At 47.9% G+C, this 12,424-nt stretch overlaps 1 protein-coding gene across 1 annotated transcript in view; it reads right to left on the minus strand.

Moving 5' to 3' along the window:
• Positions 1–12,424, minus strand: part of WDR19 (WD repeat domain 19) — a 2,828,275-nt gene that overhangs the window by 131,274 nt on the left and 2,684,577 nt on the right. The window contains exon 34 of the mRNA XM_069631788.1: positions 4,867–4,990. Within this exon, the coding sequence (XP_069487889.1) occupies positions 4,867–4,990 (124 nt within the window). The remainder of the gene's footprint in view (positions 1–4,866; positions 4,991–12,424) is intronic.

Consider the following 12,424-nt stretch of genomic DNA (forward strand, 5'->3'; position numbering starts at 1 on the left):
ATCCGGGAGGAAGTCCAACAGGAGGGCGATCTTGTACCACAATTCCCTGTCGTAGCGGGCCACAATCGCTAGGGCGTTGGCCGCCTTAATCGTCGTCGTCGCCGCCGACGAGATGACTCGTCGTCCCACGGCGTCCAGCTTCTTTCCTTCGCCGTCCGGTGGGGAAGTTGAGGATGAAGCCGATGCCCCCCCCCCGCTTTCTTCTTGGCCGCTGCTGAGATGACCAAATCCGGGGTCGGCTGTGCCCTAAGGCACAATGGGGCGGCGCCGGGGACCCGGTACTACTTCTCGTACTGGTCCCTCTTGGCAGGTGTCGTGGACAGGTTCTTGAGGAGGGCAAGTCCCTCGTCCCAGATGTCATTCAGCAATGGCACCGTGAGGACCGTCTTGCTCTTGGCCTCGCGCCGTTGCTAGAGGAAGCCTTCCTTCTTCTTCTCCTCAGGGCAGAGTTGAAAAAGCTTGGATGCCCTGGCAATCATGGCGTGGAAGGAGCCAATCTCGTCGGGCGGGGACACCCTAGGAATCGGAGACGGGAGGCCAGTCCCGTCGTCACCGCTGTCGTCGTCATCCGTCCGTCAGGGGTAGGGGCAGTCTCATCCTTATCTCTGTGCATGAGGCTTGGATTGCCGTCAAAATGGCTGCCGAGATGTCCTGAGGCTCGGGTTGCGACGGGCGTGCCGGGAGCGACGGTTGTTCCTCCACGGGAACCTCGTCGTCGTTGCCACCCTTGCTCTTATCGTCCCCCTCCTCGGGAATCCTCCCGTGGGGCTGGACCTCCTCCAAATTCTCAGCCAGTTCCTCCTCGGAGGTTGTGTCTGTGTCCGTAACGGGCCCCCCCCCTCTTTTCCCACCAGGGTCTTCACGGGGGTCTTCTCGATGGGCTTAAAAGAGGATTCCCTCCGTGGGGGCAGGGAAACTCTGGGCCCTGAGGTCACCTCCACTGCGATAGCCTCCACAGGCTTCGCCAGGGCCGCAACGACTCCCTCGATAGAGGCCTTAGCCGGGTGGATCAAGGCCTTTGCCGCCTTGGGCGCGCTTGAGGCCTTCACCTTAGGGGGAGGGTCACCGCCTCGCTGCCCCTCGGCCGATTCCTCCGAGATCGACCAGGGCCTCTCCAAAAGCTTAGCCGGGTTTTCGGATTTTCTCTTCCCCAAGCCAGAGCGTTGGCTCACGGTTGATGGCGTCGGTGAAGGTGCACCCTGCCTGGCAGCCGAGGAGCCCGACCGTTCAGCGCTCCCGGTGCCCACGGACTCGTGGTGCTTTGCCCTCTGTTGGGCCCCCGTCGCCGGGGCCGCCTCACAGGACTTAGAAGACTGCTCAGACTTCTTCTTCTTCTCACCTGTTGGGCTCTTGCCTTCCAGCCAGTTGGAGAGACGGGTCTGGCGGTCCCTCATCGTCCGATCCGACATGTTAAAGCAAAACGCACAGTCCTTCTCCACGTGCGTTTTGTACTCATGGAGGCAGTAAAGGCATTTCAAATGCTCGTCCTCCTTGAACACATTTTGTAGGTTGCATCCAGGGCAGATCCTGAACAGTTTGCCGGGAGTCGAGCTTCCCTTCTCCTGGGCCATGTTCTTCTCGTCCACGAGGTAGGTAACTCGACAAAAACCTCACCCTTAAGGGGCGTAGATCAATCTGAGACGGGTCCCCGTTGATCGGAAGTAGAAACGGTGGAGATTGAGGCTCGATTAAACTGAAAAATTAGATAAATCTCTTTGAAAAAGTGCAAAACGCAGTAAAAGCTCGAGAGCTATAGCACGAGGACTCCCAACACTTGAACGTGCAGTAAAAATCTGAGGATGGCTGCCAGGGGCGGGGCTAGGGAGAGGGCAGTCATTGGCTGGGGGCAGTATGACCCAGAGACCAGTGATTGGTTACTACTAAGAAAGACAGATCAGAAACGAAACTGATACTGATTTTTTCTTTACCGAGGATTCCCAGCCTGACGACGGGGAATATTCATGAGCATGTGAATCCATGCCAGACCCCATGCTGGAGAAATATAATATTTAACGCAAACATATCTCGAGATTGAATACACAGCGATCTGCTAGGAACGTCAGAGAGAGTTGAGAGCAAAGCAATTGCAGCCTTTATAATTTATGGAAAACAGTTCACTTTAAGTTCCCATAATTTGGGGAACAGAACACAGTCAAACCTGGAAGAAGACCTTGTGGTCGAAACACGTGTTGGCTGTTGTCAATTGCATTAAGTATTTTATATATACTCAACGTGCATGCGCAGTGTGGTTGTGAAACTGTTGTACTTAATTCCTTGTAGGTCACCCTGGGCATAGGGTCCAAATGTTCACAACTGCCTGCTGCATTACCTATCAGAGAAATTACTAAATTTCAACCTTTACTTATGAGGTTTAATATTTACACAGTGCAAGCTACAGAATTGACAATCCCTTAGTGGTTCCAGTCATATGCCACACAACTATTCATTTAGATCTACTAAGTATGTGTCAGAGGAATCCGGTTGATACTTCTTTACCAGATACTTGTGTACTACTGACGCTGAGCAGGGGCTCTTCCACAGCTCTAGCAAAGGATTTTTGATGGCAGCATGAAAGACCAGAACAGGATCCACCCGTATCAAGAATGTCAGTGAGGTCATAATCTGTGATCTCTCTTTGCAGGAGGTCCTCAGCATAAGACCTCTGTGACCTTAGCCATCATCCTTCTGTAGACAGCATTGGGATGACCATGAAGATTAGGCTGCTCCCACTCGCGCCCTCTGGAGAGGTATCTAGGACACTTGCAACTGTCAAGTTCATGGCTAACTGTGTCAGCCTGTCCTCTTGCATCTGCAATTCTTCAAGAGCTAGAGTCCAAACTGAATTTGGTCACTGCCCTCATCGAAAATGCTTGGACAAGAGCCCAGAAAGTCTGTTCTGGACTGCAGCGTGAATTTCGACATCAAGGACCATTGTGCCGTTGACGTTGAAGAACCTTTCGGAATCGGCGCCGATACGACATCGAAGAATTCTGCGGCAGCTTAAGGCATTGGGGGCTCTCAAGGCTTTGCCGGGGCCGAAGGCACCCCCATGCTCTTTTAGCGAGCTGGAAGAACAGGACTTCAAAACCCTGCCGGCATTGTCAGGATCAATTGGCTTCGAGTGTCTTCGATTTTTTGCCCCCAGAGGAAGTAGCAGGAGAATGTGCTTTCTCGCAGAATGCCATTATTTTCTGATGGAGCTCCTCCCATTTCTCAGAAGAAGCAGATTTGGAGGGCAAATTTACCTGCCAGGTGAGGAGTCAGATGACTAATATCTTTGTTTCCTCCTCTTCTTGTTAGATGAAGAGGAAGATGATTGCCAAGATATGTTCCCCGAATTAGATCTTTTTGAGTATTGTTTTTGAATTTTTCCAGCAATCTGTACAGTGGACCTTCGTTTAGAAGGGGTTATGCTGGGTGACTTTGATGGCGAATGCCACAGAGATAGTTTTGAAGCTCTTTCTTTCAATGCCTTCAATGTCAGAGTTTGGCATGAACTGCAATCTGCGGCAGCATGATCGGTACTGAGGCACCACATTCAAACTTTTGTGGGTTTAGTTCAAACCGCAAGGTTTTGGTGTCGACATTTTTGTGTGAAGCTAAAGTTTGTATTGCATTTCATTGTGCTCATATAGCACTTATCGCCAAAGTGCTGAAAAGAGAAATTAAACAGAACAGGTAAATCAATCACTCAACGGTAGACAAATCAGTCAGTCATGCGGTAGAGAAATGACATGTCTTAGGAAGAAAGAAAGTGAGATTTCAGATGGTTGCAAAAAAATGGATAGGAGGTAAGAGAGCAAATGTATAGAGGAATAGAATTCCAGACTTTTGGGGCTAGGAAAAAAAAAAAGCTTTATTGGGCACAGGGAGGTCGCGGGCCGAGTGGAGAAAGAGGGATTGAGATTGAACAGGGCGTGATGGTTGATAACAGGAAACAAGAGAACAGAGATAGGGAAGTGCCATAAATCATAGGCATTTAAAAACAATAGAAAGGGGGGCGAAGGGTTAACCAGTACCAACAGAGATGGCCACCTGAGCCAGGAGCGACGTTGCGGCACCCGCCTTACCGGTGTAACTTAATGGCTGAAGGGAGTTTATGAGGGTGCAGACGGGAGAATTAGACCCCATAACCCATATCTCTCAACCATTTGTGCTTCAAAGGCGGGTGAAATCACCTGATTTTGTTTTTGGCGGGTGAGATGCCCATTGGAATGAATGGGCGTGCAGGAGGCTTGGCGGGTGAGTCAGCTCTTTACAAGGCGGGTGACACCCGCCAAAAGCGTGTGAATTGAGAGCTATGCCATAACCTTCTGAGTGACCCTAGCAACCGGCACGGTGGAGCAGCCCGAGCCAGTCTACATAGAGCATGGGCTGCAAGGCCACAGGTTGCCGCAAAGCCAGAGGTCCTCGCAAAGCGCTGGCCATCTTGGAAATAATGCGCTAAGATTCGGACAGAGAAGTGCACCTGCACCAGGCGAGCGAATCTACGGTAGGCGAATACTCGGGGAGTCGCTGACCAGAAGAGCCTGGCAAGGAGGGGCAGGATGCTCTCTGGGGGCCAGGCCCTCTAGAAGCGAGCGGTCAGAAAATAAGGGGCACCATAGGGCAGAGGCGCGAGAAGGGTTATCGCCAGGCAGGGAGCTGTGTATTTGACAACAAGAAAAGAAACTGTTTATAGACGTGCTGTCATTTACAATTTGGCAGAGTTGAAGATTGTATTCCATACATTCACAGAATTGAGGCAAAAGCTACAAGCAGGTAAAGGTAATCAATCATTCACATATATTGCAACACAAATCCTTGGCAATTATAAAAGTACAACACACACACCTACAAAAAACAAGTACATATAAGGATACTTACAGTGACAATGCAGTAAGGGAGGTTATTTTTACACCCTGGGCAGAGCAATTCACACTCAGGGAGTTGGAATCCACAAAAAGGGCAAGGCGCTGTAGCTTCTTCGGACTCCGAAGTATCTGGCCGTCTATGAATAAGGAGTGCAATACTTAGTAAGAAAATACTTTCAGAAGAGTAAATCTTTCATATTTCAGCATGTTTTTTTTAATATAGCACCAATGCAATCCATTGCTGCTTCACAGCACTCTGAACTGCAAACAAAGGAAACGGCCCAGACTACGCATTTTAAGGCGTGTGTAGTGGATGAAATGACAGATGACAATTCACCCGCTCACCTCTCTCATTTCCCACACAGCCTCAATACAAGTGTGCCGGTCTGGAAAAAACTGTGCCAGTAGCTTTGTGCGACCTAGCATATGCAACAAGCAATCAACATGCCATAGCATTATGTTTACTCCTTCCCTCTTTCATTCATTGCTTTGAAGCCACCTTAGGGTGGCATAAGCCCTATGTAAATAACCTAAATCACAGACCACAAACCTAACGTGCATTGCCATAGACAGAGTAGACCACTACATAAACCCTCCTCCCCATAATTTCATAACACTCCTGAGTCAACACTAGTACATACCAAAGAAATGTATGCAATGGCACTATTCACCACTCTTGATCATCTCGATTACCTTCTCCCTGGTTCCTCACGACACACTAAATCCTCCACTCATACTCTGACTGGCTACCTGTTCATCATGACAATGAGACACACCTATGCATTGGATGACCCAAGCCTAGTTCCATGTCCTGCTTCCTCTTGCCTTTCAAAAAAGCAGCACCCCTTCTCTCCGAGAGTGGGTGGGTAGGCTCCCATCTGTTACATTCACTAGGGAGCAAGCAAACATCCAGTGATCAACAGCATCAAGTGGAGATGCTCCTACACCATGTGAGTGTGAGACAAGGAGACGGAGCTCTGTTCCTCCGGCTATGGTGTGCGAATGTTGGGGACATTGTGTGCATAAAACCCGTATGGCATTGAAATCAGGCTCTACAACTCCTGTGCTTCCGGTTCGAAAGCCCAAGAGCTACACATCCGGTGTAGTGCATTACTGCTACCCTCACTATACATGCACAATTTAAGTCCAACCCTCTGGATTTAGGAGCTGCTTTCATGTGCAAGCAAGGACTAGCTAGCAACAAATCAGGAGGTACTCATCGTATGGCAAAAATACTGGCAATTCTGGTCGCGGTACAGTCGACTAGCAAACATTTTTCTTCCCTCTTGATCTGGATGAGTCGTTGCCAAGGACAAGAACTCTATGCAGCTTAACATAGCAGGCGGGGCATCAGAGGGTAGGGGTTGGCCCACTCTCAGTGTTCCCCGTCACCCCTAACAAGCAGGGAGATGAGAATACGCTGAAGAACGCGATCACTCAGCCACCAATATTCCTCCGATGGAACACCAGGCCTTTTATTAATGAGCGGAACTGCTAACAGCACGCCACATAATACGACTCACATCTTTTTTGTCTTTCAGCGGTTAATGTAAGGTCTAGAGCAGGATGCATAGAGTGAGAAGTAAAGGGAGACCCAAGGGGTAGGGTGGTATGTTTGAGCACTTGACTTTTAACAAACATCTATGTTCACTTTCTTTAACCAAAGTACTGTCCACTGATGATTCTTATTCATTCTTCGGCCACCATATCTCTCTTCCATACTTACTCTCTGCCCTCAAGGTCTGGGTTTTTATGTGCACCTAAATACATGAAAAATATAGCAACATCATGAAATGGTGTGGTCTGATGACTGTAAAGTGATCTTGTGATTTTACTGAGTTTCATATAATGTGCAGTTCTCAGAAGAACTGTACTGGTGGAATTCAAAATGTACCCATAACTCAGTATGCTACCATGATTTGTACCCAACATGCACATATTGAAAAAGTAGTTTTCAGTAGGCTTGAAAAGAACAAATTACTCACCCTCAGCAATATTCTTTCTGATGGATTAATCCTTCCACCCACAGATTCCTTATCTTAGAAATATCCTCCCAGATCATGACGTTCTGGAAGCGGCATACATGCCAATATTATCCATTCCAATCAGGACTGAGCAGTCCAGCTCTGGTTTTAACTTTGTATTCTGGGATAAACCTCCTCTTGGGGGAAATTCCCCAGAGCAGAACAGTTTGCACTTCTTGTTGCAGCTGGATGCGAACAGATCTACTTGTGGGTTCCGGTGAGGGTAACGATATCTGTAAGGACCTTCTGGCATAGGTTCCACTCGTGGAAGATAGAACCCTGCCAACTCAGGGTATCCGCTATTGTGTTCTCCTTATCGGCCAAATGAATTGATGATAAGGAGATTTGTCTTTGCAATGCCCAGAACCAGAGTTGCATTGGCATTCTGCACAGTGCTAGTGACCCTACGCTGCCTCTCTTGTTCAGGTTCTGCATGTGTTTTCTGGGGAGTAAAGTGGTCTTCTGTGGCTTGTGCAGAAATACCTTTTACTTGGTTCATTTTGAGGAGGTGGAGCCCACTTGCAGCATTCACCAACAGACTGCATTTAAGACCATATGCCACGCACAGTCAAGTGGTCTTCTCTGGTCTTCTGTGGCACCCAAAGGCAGCGGTTGCTTTGATTGAAGTCACATGTAAATGTAAGTGTTTTCCTTTTTTTCTGTATTGAGAACATAATGTATGCCCTTTGCAGCCTCACCGAACATTCCAGCCAAAAAATACATGAGCAAATGCTTGAAATGGCCCAAGAGCTGCCTCTACCGGCTCCCCCAGGGATCTTTTACTACTCCCCAATTCTAGGAACTGCCGGTTGATAAATTGACTCATAAAAGCTTGCTTCTCCGGAGGCAAAAAGGGATAAATGAAAAGGTTCATAATAAAAATGTCAACAGCTAGGAAGTTCCACCAATGCTCTTAAGTGAAAACTACGGTGAGCATGATGGCAGAGATCGGTATGACCCCAATAAATCCAAGAGGCTCCTTTTCTCCTTCCTTTTATTCAGGAGAAGAAAAGGAAGACTCTGATGATTAGATTACCTCCTATCAGACAATTCTGATGCCCAGGTCAAAGTCTGGTCGGCCTACTACCTCTAATAATAGGAGTACAACTTCCAACAACAATGTGCAGATGGCCTTCTTTTCTTTAAACCAAGTTATTTCCACTTTTTCTGTTCTTTATGAGGATATTAAACCGGAAGTCAGGATTTATACATTAATATTGACGTCAATTCAGAATAAGTTGGACCTTCTGAACTAAAGACTGGGACTGACAGAGTTTCCACAGAATTCATATCAAGGGGAGTGATAGGCAAGATTGTATGCGGTACCCTTTGGGTGCACTACAACAACCCTGACCTTTTGGCAATAGGAACCCAACATTTGGTATAGGTCTGTACTACACAGGTTGAAAGTGTGTTGGGCAGCCAGGCTTATCTCAAGAGGGGGTCAATGTGAGCTCTAGGGGAGTTACACAGTGATTCACAGTGACAAGTATTGAAATAAACTCCTACACAAGGTTTCTTGATTAAACAATTATTAATTTATTTAACAGTCAGTTTGTGTAAGCCTTCTTCAGGAGGGGCAATATAATACTAACACACAAATACACTCTTAGGGCCTCATTCCGAGATTGGAGGTAGCCATGGCGCTAATAGCGCCATGGCTGCCTCCAATAACGGTACCGAGTGCGCCCTCATTCAATGGGGACTTACCGGTCTAGTCGGACCTTTGCGGGACCGGTAAGTCCCCATTGAAAATACCATTCCCCATTCCCATTTGAGCCCCCATAGGGCTCAATGGGAATGGGGAAGGTGCAAATAACTGTACCGCAATTTGCGGTACCGTTATTTGCTCCCTTGACCCTTTGCGGCTCCCGCTAAGGCCGCCTGGTAAAACCAGGCGGCCTTAGCGGGATCCGCAAAGGGACCTCGGAATAGGGCGCAAAGGGATTACCGGCCCCGGTGTCCTTACCGGTGCCCGCTATCCCTTTGCGCCCACCTCGGAATAAGGCAGTTAGTTTCCCTAAATCAGCAAATGACCATTTTGGATGGCACACAGACACTTCCTACACCCTCAGGTGACTTAAATAGCTAGGGTACTGTGGGCATTAATATATCACTGATGTATTTAGAGAAATACTTATGAGCATGTCAAAGAAAAAGGTTATTAGAACAAAACAAGAGATCTCACAAATATTCTGAAGCAGATAAGTACTTTTGGTAATCCCCAATGCAAAGTAAGTTATCCCCTTCCTGGAAGGAAGACAGAAGAACAAGTTACTTTCTTACCTGGTAACGTTCTTACGATGGGATGTACCTCCGACGTATTCCACATCTATGACAGTAATCACCACAGCTGTGCTGCCTCGGAATTTTTTTCGGGGTAGGCTTCCTGCGTCGATGACGTTGATACGCTGTCCTCGAAGGCATCCGTCGAGGGTCGACGTCACTGGATGTTATAAATAGGACATACGGTGCCCGTAGCCTCAGTTGTAGTTTTTTCCCCGGAACGTGTGGCACCAATCTCCTGCCAGTAATACTGCAGAAAGCCTTGCGGAAACGTAAGCTGCAATCGCATAAGAAATTCTGTAGAGGGGCAGGCTGGGAGGGTGCGATGTGGAATACGTCGGAGGAACATCCCATCGAAAGAGCGTTACCGGGTAAGAAAGTAACTTGTTCTTCGAGGGGATTGTGTCCTCCGATGTATTACACATCTATGACAGACCCCCAAAGCAGTACCTACGTATGGAGGTGGGAAAAGAATTTAGAATTTTAGAATGCCCAATTAAATTGCTCAATAGAGGACCCCCTTACCAGAGGCTAAATCTTGCCCATGGATGGAATCCAGGGAATAGTGTCTGACAAAAGTATGGACAGAGGCCCATGTGGCTGCTTCACAAATATTACGAATGGGAACACCCCTCTGTAGAGCAGTGGAGGCAGCCACACCCCTAGTGGAATGAGCCTGTAAACCCACTGGAGGGTCCTTACCCGCCAGACGGTAGCATTCAGAGAATGTCAAGATGATCCATCGGGACAAGGTCTGTTTAGAAACAGCTTGACCTAAACGCCTTCCAGCGTATCCAACAAAGAGCTGATCGTCCACTCTGACCCGGGACATCCGTGAGAGATAGAAACTCAAAGCTCTCCTAGGATCCAACCTATGGAGCCTCTCCTCTTCCTTACCAGGATGCGGAGGAGGATAAAACGCTGGAAGAATCACCTTGTGGCTCAAATGAAATTCCGACACAACCTTTGGAAGAAAAGAAGGACGAACCCTAAGGAAAACCCTGTCCTTATAGAACACCATGAAAGGTGGCTTGGTGGAAAGTGCCTGCAACTCACTCACTCTGTGAGCGGAAGTAACCGCAACTAAAAATACAGTCTTAAAGGACAACCGTCTCAATGGACAAGAATGTAAGGGCTCAAACGGAGCTCCCATTAGGAACTTTAGAACTAAGTTAAAATCCCATCCCGGCAGCTAGAAAGGCGACGGTGGAAACACATTAGTTAGCCCTTTTAGAAACTGAGAAATCAAAGGAATCTTAAAATAAGAACACTCCTCAGACGAGCGCTTAAATATGGACAGCGTCGCCAGGTAACCCTTAATGGTACCCACTTGCAGGCCCTTGTGGGCTAAGGAAAGCAAAAAAGACAGAACCATAGGTGTTAGGCAGAAACCTGTGCAGTTCCCTTAGGGACCACTGCAAAAAGTTTAAGACCACAAGAGTAAGCAGTAAACCCAATTGGTAGCAGTCTGCACCACCCAGATTTACCTGGTAGCTGTGGCTGAGCAGTCAGACTTCTCTCAAGAAGAGTTAGGCAGTGTACAGAGCATACATAATAGGTACAGAGGCACAGTAGCACAAGCAAACACTGACCAGAGCTTTGGTGTAAAAGTATATAATTATTTATTTAAAAACACACTTAAGAAAATACACTGGCACTAATATATCAAGCAAGTTCAAACACAGTCACTATAAGTATATACATCTCCCTAGTTAATTATTCGACAAGTCTAGGTTAAGACACCACTTATTAGCAAAACAGAGGTGAGCGCATAACCTTAGATGGCACTCTAATAATTCGTTAAAAAGTGAGAGAAAAGGCAGAGTATGGAAATAATACAGTACCAACACTTTTAAGAAACCACAGCAAGTCAAGAAAGGCAGGGTATAGTGTAGAGCCAAAAGTTCATAGGCCAGGCCCACTCTTGGAGAGAGCAAGGCGGAATGTGTCCAAGATCACACAGTGGAAATGCCCTCAAAGTCTTTGCAGAAAATGTCAAAAGAGGTTGGAGCAGTTCAGAAAGGCAAAGTTAGCAGGTCTGAGGTCAACCCAGTTGGAAGGTCAAGGATTTACGGGACACCTTGGACAATCCGTTGCAGGGGAGACCAGGTGGGACACAGTACCTGAAATGGTGAGAACGCTCCAGCGGTGGCAGTTGTTCCTGGCAGCAGGTGCAAGTCGTGGCTTCGACCAGAGGAAGAGATGATCTCTAGATGATTTTATTTGCGGTTAGTGGTGAAGCGTGGCTATCCGGCCGCCGGGGTGCTTGGCACGGGCGATTCGACCACGAGACGTCCAGGAAGGCGAAAAAGGCAAACTGGTTGGTCCCGCCAGCCCAAAGGGAAGAAGACTCTCCTGGAAGAAGATCTCCTCTGTCGTCGGGGAAGTGGTGTGTTCGTACAGCAGGGCTCCACCGGTGGTGTCGTCGTTGTAGATGGCTCAGTTTCTCCCCTCTTTGGATTCTTTAGGGCCTGTGGCGACTTCTGTAGTTCAATTCCCCAAAGCCCTGCTTTTATGCAGAAAAACCCCCATTCAACAGCCTAGCTGTCACTCACACATGCTAAGTGGTGAGCCGGGCGGCTCACCACTGGGCCAATCACACAAGAGTGCGACTTGAGTTGCCGAGGCAACTCAGTCCAGGGTGCCTAATCCCCCTCCCACACATCCTGTAGACCCCAGACATAGTGGCACCATTTGGAGGGCTTCTGTGCAGAAGCCCGCCAAAAAGTGGAACAAAGGGCTCGACTTGGGTTAGAGTTTCAGAGGCGAACACAAACGCCATTTTAAAACAGAGTTTAAAATCCCATAAGAAATATTCCGGTGGATATTCCACGTGGTATCCACTGCCACCAGCCAGAAACTCGACAAGGGGGGGCTGGACAGTGCCCCCTTGGAAAACAGACCCAGGGGCAATCGAATGACCCCTACCAGTACTTCCACAACGTGATGGTTGGTACTGGTTCTGTTCACAATTTTGGACTAGTAAAGCCAATGGTTACTTTACATGCCCTGGGAGACAGTAGTGAGTCCCAGGGTATGGAGTCTATGTTTGGGGGTCACTATGACACCCCTGTGTTACTGCACTGAGGGTGCTGGGTAACACACATACAAAAAACACATGAAGCCCTATGGAGTAAAAGACCCCATAGTCCATAAAACACATTCACAGTCAAATGACATTCTCAAATCATGCCTAAGAGTGGGAGAAAGAGAGTCTCACTCTTAGCAGGAGAAAAAAATAAACCCCAAAAATCCAGCAAA

Source organism: Ambystoma mexicanum, chromosome 6q, assembly GCF_040938575.1.
Source record: "Ambystoma mexicanum isolate Mex_15411 chromosome 6q, UKY_AmexF1_1, whole genome shotgun sequence".
Classification (NCBI taxonomy): Eukaryota; Metazoa; Chordata; class Amphibia; order Caudata; family Ambystomatidae; genus Ambystoma; species Ambystoma mexicanum.